General features: G+C 38.7%; 1 protein-coding gene across 1 annotated transcript in view; it reads left to right on the forward strand.

Moving 5' to 3' along the window:
- The window catches only part of mpped1 (metallophosphoesterase domain containing 1), a gene marked incomplete at its 3' end in the record, with an annotated part of 101,017 nt that overhangs the window by 35,348 nt on the left and 43,150 nt on the right, over positions 1-22,519 (forward strand). Inside the window, exon 4 of the mRNA XM_083907047.1 lies at positions 13,925-14,150. Coding sequence (XP_083763173.1) covers positions 13,925-14,150 — 226 coding nt within the window. The remainder of the gene's footprint in view (positions 1-13,924; positions 14,151-22,519) is intronic.

Raw genomic sequence — 22,519 nt, forward strand, 5'->3', positions numbered from 1 at the left:
GATCTCATGATCTATCGTATCAAATGCTGCACTGAGATCCAGCAGGACCAGTATAGAAGCCAGTCCTTTTTTAGGGGCCATAAGAATGTCATCTTTTACTCTAAGTAGTGCTGTCTCTGTGCTATGGTGGGTTCTAAACCCAGACTGGAACTTTTCAAATACATTATTGCTACACAGGTGATCACACAACTGGGTGGCTACAGCTTTTTCTAAAATCTTTGAAATAAAAGGGTTCGAGATCGGTCTATAGTTACTCAGAATGCTACTGTCGAGAGAAGGCTTTTTAAGTAATGGCTTGATTACTGCCATCTTAAAGGCCTTTGGGACGCAGCCGCTCAGTAAAGACATATTTATTTGATCTAGTAAAATATTACCAACTTGTGGTAGAGCCTCTCTAAGGAGTCTAGCTGGTATAGGGTCCAACTGACATGTAGTAAGTCTAGAGGAGGAGACCAGTGAGGTCAGCTCCGGGAGGCTTATAGGAATAAAATGATTCAGTACGTGTAAAGCTGGAGCCGCGATTAAGTCTAGGCTCGCTGTACTAAACTGGTTGTTAATTCTATCTCTGATCGTTTCTATCTTATCGTTAAAAAATGTTATAAAGTAAAATGTACTCAAGTAGAAGTAAAAAGTATTTCATTTGACATGTACTTTAAGTAAAAGTTACTTAGTTACTCTGCGTGGGGTGTGAGCGTAGTAGAAATATGACAACGGGTCAGAAATCCAAATCTATTTTGGAGCTCACACCCCCGGCGTGACACAGGATATTACGTCACTTTTGGCGCGCGCCCTCTATGTTCACGCACCAGTGCTGGTGCTAATCACATCATCATTCGTCTGGTTCTGGTATATATTTTCCCCCTGTAGATCTTCATTGTGCCAAATTTTTATTTTCACTCAGTAACAGATAGGATTTAAAAAGTAACTAAGTACAATACTTGAGTCAATACGTACTCAAGTAAAATACAAAATCCTGATTTTAAATTGTACTTAAAAAATACAAAATACACAAAAAAGTATTCAATACAGTAACTTGAGTAATGTATTTCGTTACTTTCCACCTCTGTGAACAGCGCACTGTACGTTTGATGCAGGGCCGTGGCTAAATGAGTCAGGGGCCTAAGATTATATTTACAATTATTGACTTTTGGTCAATTTATTGTTTGTTTCAATACTTTGAAAAGCTTGTGGACATAGTGGCAGATGTTTTTACAAAGAAAGTTTTTAAAACACAAAAGTTAGGGGGGCAGCTGGGGGGGCAAGGCTCTCCAGTAGGGTCTGTGTCTTATTCTTATTTTAGGCATTGGTTGTGTGCACAGCGCTGCCAGCTGCATTTAAGACACAGATTATAATTTTTCATACCTCATATAATTGCACCTAAAAAAACAGAACTATAATTTCACACATGCACCCGCACTAAAGGAATTGAGACTGATATTCAGTTTTACACTATCCACTTCATACTATTGCACTGTTATACATTTAAGCTACCAGTCCATGCACTGCCAGTATTTCATGTTTTGTATTTTATTCCTTGTACAAGCAACAAAGTATCTTGGAACTGAGTGGAGCCTCCTACAATTCATTGTACCTGTACAATATGTGTTATTTTCGGGCTGACTTAATGGGGGTTTGTTCATGGTTTCAGTTTCACCCACTTAGTAACAAGGTAGCCTGTAAAGGGTCCTCAATGTGCATGGGCTTGAAGTGAGAAAATAATGCAAGTCCCATTATGGTTTCAGTAACATGGGTCCCACATGTGAAGCCCATGCAAACAAGAGTTTGGCCACATGGAAACCAGAGACAAAACAATTGAGGGCCGGTCACTTGCTTGTCATGACCTACAACCTGCAGATGCCCAATAGCTTAATCAAGTGAGGCAAACAGTTTTTGTGAACTTTATAGTTATGGTTCCTCGCTTTCTGACAAAACCGTCATTGCTGTTATTGCTCACCTTTAATGTGCTCATATGGCAACAGTAATTTTGTCTTCCATTTCTGAAACATCATTGTCAAAGCTGGTTGGATTTTTCCCATTTAAATAAATAATATCACGTTTAAATATTGGATGGAAATGTGCCATTATTTGCAGAATTTGCTTTGCTTGGTGCAAATGATGAGAAATGAGGACAATAAAAATCTGCATTGTATTTCATATAGGACTGCAATGATTGATTTATAATTAATTGTCAACTATTTTGAGTTTGCTTCATATCACATATGATTTTCTGATGTTTGTTTGGGACCAAACAAGTACTTTATTAAATCGAGAAAACAATCAACAGATTAATCAATTGTGAAAATAATCCTCAGTTGCAGCTCTAATTTCATGTGAACATGACTTTGGACCAATGTGGATGATGGATAGAAAAAGGGCAATGCACATGGTGGCACTTTTCACTGGAAAAGAAAACATACAACTGGAAGTTGTCCTCAGTTGGAAAAAAAAATCCTAAATCTTAGAAAAACTTTTTTGCAGAGGCTTTCATCTTAAAACTGTTCCTATATGTAGATAAACAGTATATCAAGCAGCTTTGACAGCAACATAAAGGTAATGTGAGTGCACAAGGTTTGTGGTTTAGCACTGGCTAAATGTGGCGTCAACAGGAATCCATTTTTACATCAGACATGAGACGGATGGCTGGTGGCCACTTCTTAAATCCATCAGGAGCCCACGTCGTCGCTTTTCAGGAATTCGCTGCTTAATCTTCAGCCACATTATCCCGGAGGCGACGTCGTCACAGTAGATGTGGAAGTGGAGCAGACAGCATGAAAGAGAGGAAGATGATGTGTAGGACAGAGGAAGAGGAGAGGGAGAGAGAGAGACCACCTACAAGGAGGCTTTATGATGTGCTGATCTGTCTTTGTCACTAGTTATGTGTGTGTCGATCTGTGTGTGTGTGTGCAGTGCATTATCCTCAGTGAGGACATTGTGAGGTGTTAGGAAAGCGCTGCTGTGCGCAGATAAAATGTGTGTTTTGGATGCGTTTAGCTCTGTAGGTGGTGTTTGTGTACGCTGTCTTATAATTGCTGGTTGTCTTTGTTTAGCGTCTGCTCATGTAAGTGTGTGTGTGTGTGTGTGTGTGTGAGAGATGAGACGTAGCATTGTGTGGGCGGTGAGTTAAATGAAACAAGTGAGACTTAAGTTTAAGCTGAAGGTGGGAAGACAGAAGTCTTGATGCGTCTCTTTCTCCATCATTCATCTCCACCTCATCTCTCATCTTCCCGTTTTTCTCCTCTCTCATGTTTGGTCTGACACACACACACACACACACACACACACACTGAAAAGGAATTAGGACTGATCCGAGCTGAGTCTTTAGCCTGTCAGTGCTCATGCTTTTGAAGCTTCTCTTATGAATTGTTGCATTTCTGTTTATGCTCGCATGGATAAAGGCTGACGACACACTCTGTTCTGTGTATTAGAAAGTCATACATAAACTGTTGTGTGCTAAAGTTGAAAGAAAAGAAGAGCTATTTTTTTCTTGAATGTTGTGTCCATTGATTACGGGTCACATGGTTGGTGTAGTGGTTAGCACTCTGTCCTTTGCAGCAAGAAGAGCCAGTTGGAAGGTGGCCTTTTCATTGAGTTTGCATGTTCTCCCTGCGTGGGTTTGCTCTGTGTTCTCTGGTTCTCTCCCACAGTCAAAAACATGCAGATTTGGGGGTTAGGCAGACTGGACACTCGAAAATGAGCGTGGACTGGTGACCTCTCTAGGTCACTCATGTTAAGGATAAAGTCGATGAAATTACTTATTATCATTATCATCAAAAAAAATTTTTTTTCCCATGTGGACGATGACACTATGAGAAAAAAAAACATACCTTCTCCCTCAACTGAACCAGGTGCTTTTTGTGCCCAGACCTAATAATAATAATAAACAGGAATTGGTTAACCTGCCTACAGTTCACCCTCTGCTCCTGGTGTCCATGGAAGCTGCAAACGCACTACAACCAAGTTTTTTTTTTTTATAACCAATGGCCAGAGTCATCATATGTTTGGCAGGTCTTCCTCCTAATTGTCCCTCAACTCCAGTCTCACCATTTTGGAAAAACATTTCAACATGCAAACAAATTTGCTTTGGTATTTGACATACATCTAGGCAATAATTTCCATTATGAAAACCAAAAAAAAACATACATTTCTTAATTTGAAAAATGTTTTCTGTAAACATGGTGTCTTTCAGGAAACAACTTTAAACTAGCACATGTGCCTAGTCTGTATGTAGAGCTGTAACGCTGCTACACCGAAATCAGAAAAGAAGACGTTGAGCATGTGCACTATGTGGAATTTTTTTTTAAATTTTTCTTTTCATTTTAGGAGACATGGTCACATGTCCATACATTTTGATTAACCATCCTCTTCAGAATGAAGAGACAAGAAAACCCCTGTAATATAACGTCCCTCAAACATGCTCATTGCACAGCAGATTAATTTTTTAAAACCTATTTTATACCTTATTATCATATTATGGCCCCCCCCAAAAAAATCTACAATAAAAGACTATTTGCACATGTTTGTGAATAAGCGTCTTAATAATTTTTTTTAGCTATCTCTCTTGTGCATATGATATGTAAGTAGTATCAGTCTGAAATCAAACCATCATTGAGCTTTAAAACGGTTGGTGTTGGACTTTTACCATAAGCATGAGCGTGTTAATTGTGGTAACGATCTACAACACTAATAATCAGGAAGGTCCTTAATCGGCATTAAGACATCAGCTGTGTAGTATGAAACTGTTAATTTCATTAAAATGGGACTCTTGTAATTCTTTGAGTTATCATTTAACATTGTTATAGAAAGTTATGGATATTGTTTTTGCACATTATGAATGGATAGAGAGAAGAAAACTGTCATTTCAACTCTAAATCTAGACGTCTTCGATTTAGACCAGAAATCTGAAAATAATATCCGTTTTTTATTATTAACTTTTTCACACGGCCCTAATCCCGGCATGCTTGCACTCATACTGACACACTCTGCTATAAATTTCATCATTTTTGTGTTGGCAGCAATTATTAGCTCCCTGTTTTCTGCAATTACATGCACACGCACGCACGCACACACGCACTCACACCACATTGACTGGTATTAAGTTGCTTGGCAGGACATTGTGGGTACTAGGTTTTGGTATCGACACACACACACACTTGGGAATTAACTTTGTTTTGGCAGGCAGGACATTTCTGGCTTTTTTGGTTCGAAATGTGCACACACACACACACACACACACACACACACACACACACAATAGGGGGCAATCCCTCCGTACATGCCAGAGCTTTCAGCAGGGCAGGGATTTTCCCCTTCAAAGAGCAGACCACCCATCAGCAGAACAATTGTGGCTGAACTGTGGTTCGCACACACACGTACACACACTCTGCCTCATAGAACTCATTTGAGGATGGATTTGTGTTGACAGTCAGACAAACATACACAGAAACTGACATTCAGGCAAAGCACAATCGGAAAGACAGTCAAATGATTGGAAGGGGGCAATTGACAGAGCAATAACACTGAACCTCAGTGGATCCGACAAGCAGAGAACTTTAAAAAGATGAGGGGACTGTGGTGGAAAGACTCAAGTCCAACTGTCCTTGTCCCTGGATACAAGCTCTTGTGGCACATTGATCTCTTGAATGAAGTGTCCCAGACTATGTTAGGCTTGTTTGTATCAGGTGTTTTCCTGTTTACCTGTTACATCACACATTACCAAAATAGAACCAAAATAACGTCATCCAGTTGTTGATCATCATTTATTGTCTTCCTACCTCTTCTTCAGGTTTTCACACTGTTTTCTTTCTTCTTCTATGAAGTTTCCGGTAGCTGAATGCAAACTGCAGCAAAAAAATGGGCGAAAAAAAATAATTTTATAGATTAATTTCTATGTGTTGTTTAGGGCAAGTCGTTTTTCATGAAAATCGGCAAATCTAATTTCCTCATGCCACCGATGCGTTCCTTGGCCTGACTCCTCCCCTGCTTCTCCCGAAATTCACACGGCATGGTAACAAGAAGGGAAGCATGACAGCCAGCAATGAGAAATGTCGCTCTCTGCGAGAGATAAAGGACCATAGCCAACAGAAACCCGCAAAAAAAACCAATCTCCAGTAGTCCAGTCATTTTCACATTGTGTCCCGTATGACAAGAAAGGAACCCAGTGGAAAGCTATTATAGACGCAATCACAATGCATATTGCTAAATATATGGTGCCCATTACAGTTGAAAAGCCGGGGTTTTATCCACATGCTGAAAATGTTTGGCACCAGTTATATGCTACCAAGCCGCATGTATTTTGCCAAAGTTGTCTTGCGTTAAGTGTACAACTGTACACGGGTGTGGATAGCTGGAGAGCTTGCGGAGGTGTTTTACTCCACCACATTAGACTAATGACCAAGCTGAATTATGAACCCCAGATAGATAGCACCTTTTCTCTCTGAAAAGCAAAACATTTTGTCACATTTTTTTCATTTTCAAAACTGGTGGGTAAGGTCCCTGAGTTAAGACATTGTTGGAAGCAGGTCTGGACTAATGTCCGCTCATATGTTTTGGTGGAAACCTGAGAGCCTGGAGAAAACCCATGCAGACACATGGGAACATGAACACTTCACACAGAAAGAGAGAATTGAACCCAGCACCTTGTTGCTGTGAGGCATCAGTGCTAACCACGAAGCCGCCATGTTTATTGAAATACATAGTAATATGTATTAATTCTCTTGTTTTAGTTGGACAATAACCGAATAATTCTAACATCAGGAAAACGCACTGACAGTCAGCCACCATGTTGTCCCCAGGCTTCCCCTTTGTTTATTCATTCATTCATTCATTCATTCATTCACTCACTCACTCACTTCTTTTCTTTTTGAGTTATTTAGTTTGATGTTGCTATCTTCCTCATGCTGCCGCGCTGATTCACTTCCATGCAAATTAAAAGTATTTGTTGCTTTAAAGCAGCCTTTTGAATTCAAAGACAAAAAGATGGCCGAGTGACAAAAAGCACCCTGCATGTTGTGAGGGAATGTGTGTCTCACACACACACACACACACCACACACACACACACACACACACACACACACACACACACACACACACACACACACACACACACACACACAGATGTACACATGGGTCCACCCCCGTCCTCTTCCTTTCTTCTTTTCCTTTCTTGTGCCTTTTGTCACAGAAGCAACAAATTCATTTTTTATTCGATGGAGAAATTATCTTGTGGCAAATGATTTCTTCTTTGTGGAGACAACAACAGACTGCATTGTTGAGTTCCTTTCATTTTTGAATGGTTATTATTTTCATATTGACAGACAGCAGTCTCAGACAGAGAATTACAATAAACAGATGCACTCACTGTCTGTGTGCTTTAAGTCTTATTCAGCCAGTTGGTATTCACACCTTGTCATTTGAAACTTTATTCAGGGGGGAAACTCAGTAAATTCATCCATGAAATTTAAATCTAAGTCTGCAAAGTAAAGCCATGTGAGTGAGTGTGTGTATTTGTGTCCAGCTGGTGTATTTCTATGTTTCTCCCTGCAGTATTTTCCATCAGTTTACAGTTAGCCGTCAAACATCCTGAGTGAGATACTGCATTTCGCATAATTTCTGAGAAGAGCCAGGATTTATTTTTCTGTTTAATATATGAGCATCTTTTCTTTGCAGCCTCTGTCTCCCTCAGGCTCACACACATATGTATAGACACATGTAAAGTGTTCTTGACTGTGTTTGAATGTTTCTTTACATATTACACTTTGCTGATTTTCTCTTCCTGAGCTCTTTTCGCCGCTGCTTCATAGTTTTCTGTCTCCTTGAATTATTGTTAATTGTGACTTGAGGGATGGCTCGATACCATTGTGTTGTGTATCAGTTACAGCAACAATGTGTAAAAATGCAGTTGCTGCTATTTATTTCCATTTTAGCGACTGTGTGTTCAGCAAATGTATGTTCTTTTTCTGATGTCTGATCCAGTGATTTTGACCAGTATCAGACAATACCACTACAAAGTATTACATCAGCCCAGCTTTAATTGGCTCCAGTTCCCACCGCAACCTCCACTGAATGTACTGTATGTCATATACAATGGATGATACTGCTTATCTATACTGATACTTATTAGTACTTTGATACTATATGTTTTGGTGTTGAGGATGTCTGAACACATGATATAATTATAGTAGAGAGCTGAGAGAAAATAGGACATTTCCTTCTTGCCTCACCATAGATGGAAGGATATACAGTAGGTGATATACAGTAGACTCTCTGTGAAGTCTTTTGACCTCACTTGATTTATTTAATTCATCCATTCCCTGGTGAGATTTGTCACAGTCATCATCAAAGATACAGTGAATAAGTGTCTAAGTTCCACTTTTTTTCACTTCCAATCCAATCCCAATACCTGAATTTGGATATCTGCTGACATCGATACTATTCAGATATAGATGCTCTGTTTGCTTTAATATTAATATCATCATTATTGTTGATTTTATATAAGGCTTTAATGAACTCCTTTATACAGGCACGTATGATATGACTTTACAGACCCCTGGCGATGTTTTAACATATTTAAAAACAGTGACAAATCTAGCGACTTTATGTCATAAACCCAAATACTGAGTACGCACAATTTCTACCGAGTGAGCTCCATCTAACTTTATTTACTGACTGACTGACACACACACACACACACACACACACACACACACACACACACACACACACACACACACACACACACACACACACACACACACACACACACACACACACACACACACAGGGGGTTGTCTTGACCACTAAATGCATTAAGTTGCTGCAGTGTAAATTAGGAGTACTTTGGACATAAGGGCCACCGAAATGTGAACCAGAGTGATTATATGGCATTCATTATTCAGAGAATAGGCGAGCAGTGAAACGAGTACTGGAATACTAGGAGTACTTGTCCTGTGAGCTTCAGTTGGGGTTTGGTAAAAGATAATGAATATATTTTTTTGTTTGGACATTCCTTCAGTCTCAGTTTATGAGAGGTGTATGAGCAAACACTGCTTGAGATGCCAAAGTCTGATGAATCAAAAACATATTTTGATTGTGCAGTGAAGTGGAGTGTGACCGTGTGCCTTTGTTGAGGTGCAGCCCCTCATTTAGGAGACTCCTCTGTTGTCTGCTTGACGACTAAACACAAGTCCTTCTGCCAAACAAATGGGAGCAGTGCTGGGGAGAGGAGGAGGAGGCGGCCTGGGCCCAAATTGTAGAGATGGGCACTCTGTGACAGCTGCTTTCATCTTGTTATTATTCCTCCTTCACACTCAAGGATTTTGGGGCTTCCTAAACTACTGCATTTTGGTCCCTCTCTCCTCCAAACCTCCCCTCTTTTTCTCTATCTGTCACCAGGCTGTGATTGGCTGTTGTGACAGAGCCATCGCCAGGCTGTCAGCTTCCTCTAAAGCTCACTTTAATTAGTCCTTTTCACTCACATGACACTCATGCACAGATGCATGCAAACTCACACACATTCTTGTGCAGTGTCATTAGTGAGGACACCCACAGGCATAATGGATCCCCTAGCCCCTTACCATAACCTTACCCATCCCAGCTATACGTGTATTTCTAACCTAATCTCTGAACCCTCAAAAAGCTCCTTAAAATCGCGAGGACCAGCTGAAATTGCCTCACAAGATCAAAGTGTCCCCACACAAAAATGTAATCAAAGTTTTTCCTCACATCAGTCCTCACTCCAAACACTGACACACACAAGTAGGACTGAAATGATTACTTGATAATGAATTGATTAATGACTAAATTAATTGTCCACTATTTTGATAATCAATTAATTGGTTTGGGAATTTTTTAGGTTCTTGAATGTGAATATATTCTTGTTTCTTTGCCTCTGTTTTAAAGAATTAAAACAGATTTTTGGTCAGTGGGTAAAATAAGACATTTCAATTATCAAAATTTTTTTACATTTTATGGACCAAATGATTACTCAATGAATCGAGCAAATACAACAACAACATTTCATCTTTGGACACTGCAATGACTTCCATTCATTTGGACACCCTAAACAAAGCCTTATCTCTAATCTTAAACATAAGTAGTTAATGCCTAACCCTAACCAAAATCGAAACATAATTAAAATCTAACCCTGAAATTAACCAGTTCCAGAGAAAGAAGATTTTGCAAATAATGTAAGACTAAAATTATAAGCCAAGGATTGAATTATAGATATAATATGCCAGTGATTTGATCTATGTACAGATAGGGGTGGCCTTTCAGCCCTGGAATACAAAAGCAGTGGTGACTAAAGACATTTTTATTTTTGCACATTTTTGCACATTATTATAACTTAAGTTGAAACTCAATGTTTTACTTGAGCACAGTATCATCAGCTCAAAATGAATGTTTGTCTGTTGTATATTTAATAGTAAATGCCTAACCCTTAATGTAACCACAATTCAAGTCTTAGCACTACGTATATCTAGTTCCTCAGAAATTAGGTTCTGCCTCATTAGGACCAGGATTTGGTCTCCATGAGGGCCACAGGTCCTGACAAGGTCAGTGTTTATGCTAGAACAAAATGTCCTATAAAGGTAACAGATACAGAAATACTGCTGACACTTAAATCCACACGCTCAGCTGCGTGCTATGTGTTCCTTGTAAAAAAAAACAAAAGCCCTCTTGACTCTAATATCCATCATCAATCCTATCTCACAAGTATATTGCTGTCTTTTTTTTTTTTAATGAATATGTTAATTGTTTTGATAAAAAAAAAGAACAAAATATATAGGAAAAATAAAAACAAACACATAACACAGAACAGAACTCATCTATGTTTAAAATAATACAGCAGACATCATAAGAAGAGTTCAGAAAAAGTACATGCAAGCTGATACACACATACACAGAGCGAGATGTATGATAATTCTGCAGCTCAGTACAGTACTCAGCACACAGTCCATCCAAGATAGCTACAAGATTTCTTCATTATTTTTTAACGAGGAATACATTTTCTGATCCACATTTACATATTTACATATCCGCAAACGTGCACATCAAATTGAGTGTTTTGTTTTTTTCAGCTGGAGGTCCTTTTGGCAGAAATGAGGAAATAGGGGTGATAATCATTCCCTTGTTATGAATGAGGTCTTCTGCAAAGCATCGTATATGTTGGATTTAGTTTGGTCAAATTGTTTCATAAGTGTCACAGGAACATTTGAAAGGTATTTTCAGGTATTTTACATTATAATTTTGTCATGGGGTGGGAGGGTAGGTGGTGGTGTGTAACAATTAGGGAGTAATTAATTAGGAGAGAATCCTGGCCAAGCATATAATAACAAAATAACAAATAACAAAAAATAGAAGAAAAAAAGAGAAAAAATCCACAAGCAGCATAACATACAAATTACTCTTTTGTTATTTCAAATTCATTTAAACACATTATGTGAGACCAGCTCTTCAAGATTCAGCTGATTTTGTAATTAGTTCCAAGCTGATGAAGCAGTAAAGTGGAATGCATATGGACATAATAAGCCAAGGATTGCCTTATAAATAAAATTGTGCCAGTGATTTGATCTGCAGACAGATGGGGCAGTCATCTATCCCTGTCTTACAAAAAACAGTGGTGAGTAAAGATTTGTGAGAAATGTCAACACTCCATGATGTAGATGCTGAAATCACACTTGCATGTACACTACATCACGAGAATCAAACACAGACATGAAAGGTGCAGTAACAATAAGTCAAAGGATGATTTTAAAGGTCCCATATTATACCCTGTTAACCCAAGTTAAACTAGGTCCTGATGCCCTAATGAACATGTCTGTGTCATGCTTTAGTAAGATAAGATAGTCCTTTATTCGTCCCGCAGTGGGGAAATTTCCAGTGTTACAGCAGCAAGACAATAAGGATAAGGATAATAAATAAGTCAAAATATCATAAGGATGAAGCACGATAGCAGTTCAATAACTCTGCCAAAATAGCCTTTTTCAAAACGCTCGGTTTTGTGCCTGATCATTTACATGTGACTGAGACCCAGGTAAATACACATCCACTGCTTCCAGGGGAGTGTCGATCTAACTGTCGCCATTTATCACCTATTGTCATGCAGCGTCGTCACAACCCCCGCTCCATATAGCCCATAGTAATGTCCGTTTACCCGTTGTTACCGAGTTTTACCTTAATGCATAGAGTGACCACAATTTTGGCTTCTCGCGATCATAAAAAAATCGAAGAAAAACGATTAATGCGCGGCGCGGCGTGAATGTAAATTCCCATGCTAGAAAAAGACCCTGAACGCACCAGTGTAACTGCGGCTCCAACTGGTGTGTGGATCAACAACACGAGGAGAGAACTGGAAACACGACAGAAAGGCAGCCTTTGGTTGAGCTGAAATGTAGGACAACATCTACATCTTTCTGCATTGCTTTCAAACGCGTGCTCCTCAAATCACCGATCCACACACTCCACTCTAACTGCAGGAACGTAACTGGTGCGTTCAATGTGTCCCTCCAGCATAGGAATTTACACACGCGATCAACAACAAAGGGCTTGTGAAGCTTGTGAACATTTTTTTCATAAATAAAATATATCCACTGGACACAAAAATCTTCTGAGGCTGGAAGTTTGTCCTACCTCGCCTGCAGTCTCGATTTCACAGGGACAAGGGGGAGCTATGGTGGAGCTGTGAAGTGTGAAGTACTCTGCCTGGCTGGGTGTCAACATTCACGGTGAAATGTCCGCACTGTCGTCACTTGGTCGGGAGGTGTAAACATCCCATGTTTTATCGCCTATACTTACACAAAGGGGAACTACTAAAACATGACTGAGTCTTGTTTTTTCACATTTTGGGGACTGGTATGGCCCCCTGAGTCCCAAATATGAGTACTAAAAGATCAAAAAGTTGATTTTTCACAATAGGGGACCTTTAAAATAAACTCTAGTGCATGAGAGCTAGTGAACAAGATGCATTCAAAGACCCTGGGAAACATTTCTGCATCCCATCCCTAATCGTAACTATAAAAACACACTAAAATGTCCTAATAACACATCAACAATTTGTAACTAATCTTCCAACATTCCAACAAACTGTTCTCTACCTGCATTTGTTGTTTGGCCTTTAACTCTGAAAATATGTTGTTTCGTGAAAGTTCTGTTCCTGCTGGATTTGCTAGGTGCTGATCAATTGGACACCAGTGTGCCAGGTTCTGAATAGCCAATTAAATCCAGTGAGACAAAGGAGAGAATTGGTGGTGATGTGAAGGAGAGGGTTGATAAAAAAGTAAGGAGGAAAGATGAAGCTGCACCAGTGGCTGAATAAACGTAATATTCTGCATTCCAAACTTCACAGCGTTCACTCCGACTGCTTCCCCTCCTCGTCACTCCTCCAGATAAAGATTCCCTGATGGATGCGCTCAGCTATGTTTCCACAAACAGAAGACAGCAGTGCAGTGGGTTGTGGCCTTGACTGATGGAGGGAAGCTAAGACAGATGTACAGATTTGCTAGAAATGAGGGGGAACAATGAGAAAGCCTTGTCGCATGTGAAAGCCAGGCTGTCTGGGATGGGTTTCATGTCTTCCTCAGTTTTCCTTTTCTTCCCTGTTTCTCCCCATACCACCTGTCAACCCCTCTTTTGTTCATTTCTCATTTTTCACCACCTCCCTTACACCTCATGTCTCTTTGTCCATGTCCTGATGTCTCTTTCCATTTTCTATGTCCTCCGCTCTTTGTCCGTCATCTTACAGTCTTGCCTACTTGTCTGTCTTTGTTTTCCACCCTCCCTCTTTTGCCTCCTTGTTGATCTTCATTCCACCTCATTATCTTTTTGTTTTACCCAAATTGACTTATGTTCCTGCAATGACTCTTTCTCCTCATTCTCCCCTGCCTTTTCTTTTTACCCCCCCCCCTCCCCCCCTCCTACTACTGAAGGTACCCTGCCCTACGACATCAAGATCGTAATTGCCGGAAATCACGAGTTGACCTTCGACCAAGAGTTCATGGCTGACCTGATCAAGCAGGACTTCTACTACTTTCCCTCGGCATCCAAGCTGAAGCCGGAGAATTATGAGAATGTCCAGTCGCTGCTCACTAACTGCATCTACCTGCAGGATTCTGAGGTCACTGTACGGGGCTTCAAGATCTACGGCTCCCCCTGGTGAGTCACCACTACTACTACTACTGCTCCACCACAATCACAAGACAACCCCTGTGAAAGTTTGCAGGTGTTGTCTTGCTACATGGGAGCCGTCTTGGTTACACTTCCAGGCAGCTTTTTCAGACTCTTACCTAGCTTTTAAATCCAGTGAATCAGTTCAGTTCAGTGGTCCAACTTTAACTGAATACTTGCATCAGCACAACAACTTTGGTAGATTGGTAGATACAGTATACCCGATTGTGACTTACTAGTTATATAGTACTATATAATATTGTGCAACATGTAAACTACAGGAATGTTGTATCATTGCTTTTGTGTTTTGTATGTGAGTGGTCAGTCAGACCTCAGTATAGCAGTCTCTGTTGTTATTGAAGACATAATTCTATTTATTACTCACTTGCTCACTGCTGCTTAGAGAGGAGTATGTTGTTCTTTGGCTTTTTGCTTGGTGTCTACAGAGAATTTCCTACAGGTGACCACAACCAACTCCTAAAAGACATTCCATGTTCAGGTCAAAATGTATTGGCCATGTGTTTCCACACAGCATCAGTTGGTGCACATCACCACATACCAGACAGGCCATGTAGATGGATGCACTTAGACCCTGGAAGATAAGAAATATTATTGTTCCATTCCTTAGATAAAAAAGCAACAAAGCCCACAGTGTGTTAAACACCAAGAGTCATTTGTTATTTTGAGATTAATCAATTTTATTCCATTTTGCGAAGTGTTGTCCATGACACAAGCCCTAACAAAAGTAATACCTAATAAAATCTATGCATTTTTAAGTCTTTAATATATTTAATATGTTTGCCACTATCTGGCTGTGAGATGGCTGGAAACTCAACATTTTATAAACCAATCATTCTCCCACACCAAAATTCAGCATTTTTAGCTTACAGGGACACAGGAGCTGCTGCCAACATAACACAAAATAATAATGGAATTCGTTTTTTTTGCTAATCTTACACATATACCAGGCTATGTATATATGTGTATATATATATATATATATATATATATATATATATATATATTAATATGTGATATGTATGGAAAGAACAGATGTTGGTCTATGACCTAAAAAAAAAATATATATATATATATATATAGATGTAGACAATTTTTATAGTTGTGTACTTTTTCTAATGTAGCTTTTTTGAAGGCGCATCTGAGGGTCAATTAGTGTGGTTTATTTATTTATTTATTCATCTGATTTAAGATTTTGAGACAATGAAGTCACAACACAACACATTTGAACTTACTGATGTACTGTGTGTCATGATGCACCAGCCATGTTGTCTGAGAACATCCCTCTCCATCTCATGTGGCTTCTTGGCAACTATCGCTTTAATTTAATAAATTCATGGCAAATCTGAGTTTTCATGTTGTTTCAATACAGAACATCTGCATATATTAAATAATGAGAGTGCCAAGTGGCACCTCAGTGCATCAGTAGGTCATATTTGCCCCAGGCCTTGTAAAACAATAATCCAGCTGTGACTTAGGTGACATGTTAGTGTTCTGACACAAAGCTTTGCCATTTCAAATTAATAATATAACTGCTTTTTAATTCAGCTTCTCTGTGTGTGTTTAAGGGTAATTGGTTTGTGTGATAGCAGGGTCCCCAGAGTTTATTGCAGAGGTCACAGCAGAGAGCTGCCTAAGCTGGTTCAAAAGCAAGAGATTGGAATAAAAGAGCAGACAAAAAGAAGTGAGGGAAGGGGAAAGTGAGAGAACCTGAGAAGGGAATTAAACAAATGAAAAGGGAAGAAAGAAGATGTGCCATTCAATCTAATCATCTCTGAGGCATTGAACTGATGTGACTCAACCAATGAAGCTAGTCAGAGCCATGGTATTAGCCAATCAGAAGTATCAGTCTTACCAAGAGTGGACCTGTGTGACTGCAAGGCTTTTATAGCTACGTTTCTTAATCTCTGTGCTACTTGAACAGCTATCGACTCATAATCTATGTTTATTCTCTGGGCTTCTGTAACACAACTGAGATGCTTGTGTTACCTTCACCAGTTCCCGGTTCTGAACCGTAGTTGAGAACCTATGGTACAGCACCGATACACCTCAGCCTACCCAGAACATGTAGCTGGGCTGATGGTAGTGGTAGAGCGTGTTGTTTGCCACTTCAAGGTTGTGGGTTCAATTCCCTGCTCCGCAAGTCTATACGTGTGTCCTTGGACAAAACACCGCACCTTACTCCTGACGGCTGTGCCAGCACAGTGGTCAGCATGATGAGAAAAATGCTATATTTAACTGTTTCTGGAGCAACTCTTGTGTAAAGGTGCTTTATTTTGGTACAGCAGAACAAACATGTACCACACAGACCCTCTGAGTTGTTATTCCTGCTGTAACTTAGGAGTTGTAAGAGTAGGAGGCCATGTTTGCGGCTATAATTTTCTCAGTCCGTTATGTCAAGATCATTATTATCCCATGATAACAACAATAATTAGTGTGTAATCATGAGATAACAATGCTCGTTTGCAGTGTTGGTCATCTTACTTTAAAAAAGTAAATTACTTCTCCCAAAAAGTAATTGAGTTAGTAACTCAGTTACCACATTGTAAAAGTAATTAGTTACTCAGCAAAGTAACTGATGTTGTTTTTTAATGTTCTATAATGCTATTACATCCTATATAACGTCAAGATAGCTTGTTTTCAACAACATACCTTGTTCAGTGCTTTGCTTGTTTTAACGGAGTGGCTCCGTCTCCTTCATTGGAGCTCATGCGAACTGCATCTGGGCTTGGGGTGGGATTATCAGCGGCAGCAACAAGTGCTTCATAAGGTTCGCGATGCTTGAGGCAGATGTGGATAAACTTTTTCCCTGGGCATAGAGTGCATGTTACATACACATTCTTCCTTTGACCTCAGTAAGCACGAAGTAGTGTCGGTACTTCCGCTTTGGAAACACTACGTTTCCCTGGCTCGTCGCCATTTTCTCTGTCTTCGTTAAAGCATACAGTGAGACAGAGTGAGCAGGGCAAGCGCCCACTCAGCCAATCATCATCGCATTTGCCACAGTGTTGTCATCAATCATCTCCACCCCTGCTTTCTCACTGCAGCTGATGTGTGGCTGTCAGAAAGCCAGACACCGTGCGCTTCATTCAACCCATTCATGTAGTAACTCAAGTAACGCGACACTTTACATTCTCAGTAACGGTAATGGCGTCGCAACGATAGGAAACGTAATTAATTAGATTAGATCACTGAAAATTAGATCACTGAAAAATATGATCAGTAAAGAGGGAACAACCATTTACTTTTGTTATCTTGTTATCAACGGAAATGGGCCTTGTTATCTTGAGATAACATATTAATGTATCTCGTTATCACAAGAAAAAAGGCTTTGTTATTGCAAGATAACACATTATTTTATCTCATTGACTCAAGAAAACATTATTTTATCTCATTTTCACGAGAAAACTGCCCTTGTTATCTCGAGATAAAACATTATTTTATCATATAAACTCGAGAAACCTTAAATTTATCTTGTTATCACGACAAAACTAGCTTCGTTATCTCACCTCAATGCACTAATCTAATTGAATTTGGCTAAATAATATTAACAATAATAATAATAATAATAATAAATGCTAAACCCTGACATATTCCCTCTAAACTCCTTGCCCCACAACTCGCCACTGACTTGCCCTGAATGGGCCACTCACGGTTAAAATGTCCTCACAAAGACATGAATACAAGTACACACATGCACACACACAAGCCTCATTCTCGAGCAGAAGTAATGGGACAGTGTCTGTTTTGGTACCTCTGTTGCCATGGTGATGTCAGGCTGGCGCTCCTTTATGCCACCAAAATACATTTAAAACATGTATTTGAGATAGAACACAAGTCTATAATAGAAATAACTTTGTCTGCTATCTACTGATAAATAGATAATAGCAATACATTATTTTATTAATAATTAAAAGCATTATTTATAATACAGTAATGTAGTATGTGTATATTTGCGTAGTAGTGTTTTTTTTTTCTCTTTTGCATACACATCCTGCTCAGATGAGTATGAACATTTACAAAACCATGTTACAAAGTCCCTTGTTATAAAGACTATAGTTTCTCAGTTGTTTTTTATTTTTTAAACAGAATTTGTTTTAAAAAAAAAATACAAATCAGCTTCATGAATAATTTAATTGCAAATCCTGCGGCTTACTCATGAAGCTGATTCTGTACAATTACTTATGTCATATTGTTCAAATATATTATACTGTTTCTCTGTGGAATAGTCATACCACCCAAATCAGTGAGGCGTTTATTCACTGTATAAGTCAATGGGAACATGGAAAATGGTTGTCATAATTTCCCTCATGTGAAGTCCAATTTGTATGAATTAGGCACGTTTTCTATGAAAAAAAAAAATATATATATATGTGTGTGACTGAGGGTTTAGAGCACACGCTAAATTGTTTCAATGTTTCGGTAATCCATGCATAAATTTCTCATCTTTGCATCAAAATATAGTTATATAGTATAGAGTAGTTCATATTTTGATGGAGTATCATTGTATTTTACAAAAAAAATCACATATCACTGGGAATAAGGGCCTTTCTGCATGTTCTCTGCATGTGTGACACTTTAAATTGACCGTGAGAGTGAGCGTGAATGGTTGTTTGTCTCTATGTGGTCCTGTGATGAACTGGCCACCTGTCCAGAAGATGAGTGAGTGAGTGAGCTCACAAATCCACTTGCTATATGTCATAAGAATTGCAATAGTTATTTTACCCAAACAATTTAGCACTTCCCAGGTTCCTTTAATTTACTGTCGAGTGAAATGTTTATCATGGAATTATTGATCAATTACACCTGCTGAACCTTTAATAGAAACTTACTTGTATAAATTATTATTAGAGATCACAATCACATCTACCTTGACTGTTGGCTTTGTTGAGATATACATATCCTTTAAAAGTCCTTATTGAATCAATTTGTAGTTAGCTTTGAACATCAATATGAACAGCAAATGCAGTGTAAAATGCTGATGCACACTTAGTGCTGTGTTTGCACATTTGATACAGAAGCAGAGTGGAGTGGTTCTTTTGCACATATATGTGAGTTATGGAGGTGTACTTACATTAACTTGGTTTTATGGTCACAAACCTCCTAGTTGCTGCAAATGAGCCGATAGACATCTCTCCTCACTGAAGCTCTTGTCAGCCGCACTTTTTCAGACTGAAATCTCAGCCCCAGAAGAAAGTCTTTCTAATTTACACTGAAGATTAAATCTATTTTTTTTTTTTTTTGGTACATTGCTTAACAAGCATAATTTAATGTTGCTTAGCTGTGGCCTGTTGAGGTGCAATAAATAAGTTCAGAAGTTCCAAAACATTTTTATTTTTTTATTTTTATCAATCCACTCTATAAGCATAGTAATTATAATATATACAATAATCCATCACATTTTATTGGATGCTAGTCTCACTTTCCCACAGCAATGTTAAAATAGTTTAGATTTGTGTTCATTTCATTATAGTACTCACACACGCACACAAGTTCCGTCAAAGAGGGGTGGAGATGGGGTCCAAATTATTTGACACATGAGTATTTAAAAATTACTTGAAAGTAATGCAATAGTTAATTTGTAACTTTGTAACTTCTTTAGTTACTTTCTGGGAGAAGTAAATAGTACTGTAACTAGTTACTTTTTTAGTAAGTACTAGTTATAGTACTTTTTAAGAGTAACTGACCTTGTCAGTCTGACAAGGTCTGTTTATGCCATTCAAGGTCCTAAAGAGGTAATAAATTCAAATACACAAACACACCTTCACTTACCCTGAGATGAAGATCCATCTTGTTATTTCTTTGTTAAAACCATTCAATTTATCAAGGAAACAGCGTTGGAACCTTCCTGTGATGCTATCGTGAATTTGCAGGTTATTTGTCACAATAGTATCTCTCAGCCAACCCACTTTGTGAAAGCGAGGAAGGGACAAGTCACATGAGCCGGTTCTGTGTGTTGAACAGTATGATTTCATGGGAATGAAACACAGCACACTGCATACACACATAGAAAAGACTGAAAAGTTCATAGACAGACCATGATGCATTGGTCGAATTTGATATGCAATGATTTACAATTGATATTAAATATTTGTGTTGCAGTTAAATAAATCTTTAAAAGATGTATAACCAGACTTCTTTGTTGGTTTTGCTATTGATATTTAACTCTTTTTGGATTGTAAGTCAGAATGAAAACTGGGCCATAGATGGTAAGCACATTACATTAACCTAAAAATGCCACAGTTCTCAATTAGCTATCAAATGTGGGTTTATCTTGAAGTAAACAATGTACTTAGTATCAGAAAAGTTTGAATTTAATGCATGGCCAGTTTCATTGGTCTGGCATTACTCCTTGTTAGTCAGCCGTGAACTTTACAGCCCACCATCGATACGATAAGGAACAAAGTAGATTAATTTTTCATGCATCATCAGTAATGACATATTTCACTTAGGCAAAAATTATTTCTGGCAGAAGACGTAGACATATACATATCCACCAAGTAGTGGTCCACAGACAAAGACCAAATGTCTCACGTTTTGGTGCTGATTTTGCAGTGTTAAGGGGACACTCGGGTGTTTGGACAGGATGTTACAAAACTGAGGAAAAACCTAGGTAATTTTTTTGTCCTATCAATCAAGGTGCATATTGTGCCTATAACCACATTTATAACCAGGACATGGTTACTATGACCCTCATTTCAGCCACAAGCAGTTTATACACTACCACGTTGATACACACATCTGTAGACATGGAAATGAGCAATGTCATTTTGTTTCAGATGATATTACTTTCATCTGAAATTTACTTATTTAACCTCCTTATTTTGCCACTGTTCTGAGCAGGGGCAGACGGGGACAAGAAGCATTTATCTTGTTAAACTGCAGAACAACTTTTTTTGAGCAGTGGACTTCACTTCTGAAACTTTGTGTTTAGAGTCATATACTCCAACCTAGATAGATACTTTTATGTTTTTATTTGTCATCAGCTCAACAAGGCTAGACCTCATTAGTGATGTTCTAAACACTATTATAGTAAGAAACAGAGACAGTCACCTGAAGCTGATATGCGTAACCAGCATTGTGTGAACTCATTTTACAAGGATTTGAATGCAGCAGAAATTGTTTTATAATTGGTTTGTAAGTTAAGCATTACAGTTTTGAGTTCTGAACTCACATACTGGACTCTGGCTACACTTCACTTTTAAAGATACAAAGCACATTAAGTCCAGAGGCCCAAAACAGCTGCATGTTTGTTCCTATTCCAGTCTTCCACCTTCGGTACATTCAGGTTTTACTCCATTTTGTCTCTCAGGAATCTTTAGATATGCTTGCAGTGTGTCAGTTTATGTCTGTATTAAAATAAAACTGCTGACTACTAGGACAAGTCCTTCCCACTCCTCTTCCTTAAAATAACATTCTAGCTCTTCTTCCCAGGTACCTTTCACATTCGTACTCCAGCCAATAAATTGAGAAATTCCTGAGTGGATTAAATTAAATAAACTATCTTAGTCCATTATAAGTATAAAGGGTATGCTGAAAATAGTTTGACTAAATATGTAAGCTTGCACGCCACACATCAAAAAGACCGGGGTCTGACTGAAGGTGTTCCTGTGTGGAATGTGCATGTTCTCCTCGTGTGTGCATTGGTTTTCTGCAGGTTTCCTCCAACAGTCCATGCAAAGGTTAACAGAACATTCTAAATTGACCGTAGATGTGAATGTGAGTGTTTGTGACTGGTGATCTGTCCTGTGTGTACCTTTCCTTTCACGCTGTGTCAGCTGTGATTGACTCCAGCAGCCCTGACTTAGACAATTAATGGATGAATTTACTCTTTCTTTGCCACTTTCATCAGGTTGATCTGGTTTCTCAACAAATGATGTGGACCTTGTTGACCTGGGCTATGTCTTGGCTGGTATAGGCTCGTTAGTTGTGCTCAATCATATCACATAGCATGACTTTCCTACAGGCCCAGCTGGATGACCCACTGAGCTATCCAGCTTAATATATATCTGTAAATAACATTTTCCACAGCCTTTTATTAAGATTATTTATGAACACATACATAAAAGAAATATTTGATTCAAACATATATATTGGAAATGGCTGGTGTACTGATAGCCAGGAAGCTAACACTGCTGTATGCACAGATTGGTGAACATGGTTTAAATTAGGAATTGGATTTGAAATTTTATTTAGGAATAGGAGAATGATAACGTTAAATTTATGTAATTGCATGCCAAAAGTGCGGAGTTGGTGAAAATAAATAAAAGCTTCCATGCCTCCGCTATTTCTGTGGTGTACAAATAAAAAAATTAAAAATGAAGTGCAAGCAAGGGAGA

The sequence above is a fragment of the Microchirus variegatus genome (genome assembly GCF_963457635.1).
Source record: "Microchirus variegatus genome assembly, chromosome: 20".
In the NCBI taxonomy this organism is placed as follows: Eukaryota; Metazoa; Chordata; class Actinopteri; order Pleuronectiformes; family Soleidae; genus Microchirus; species Microchirus variegatus.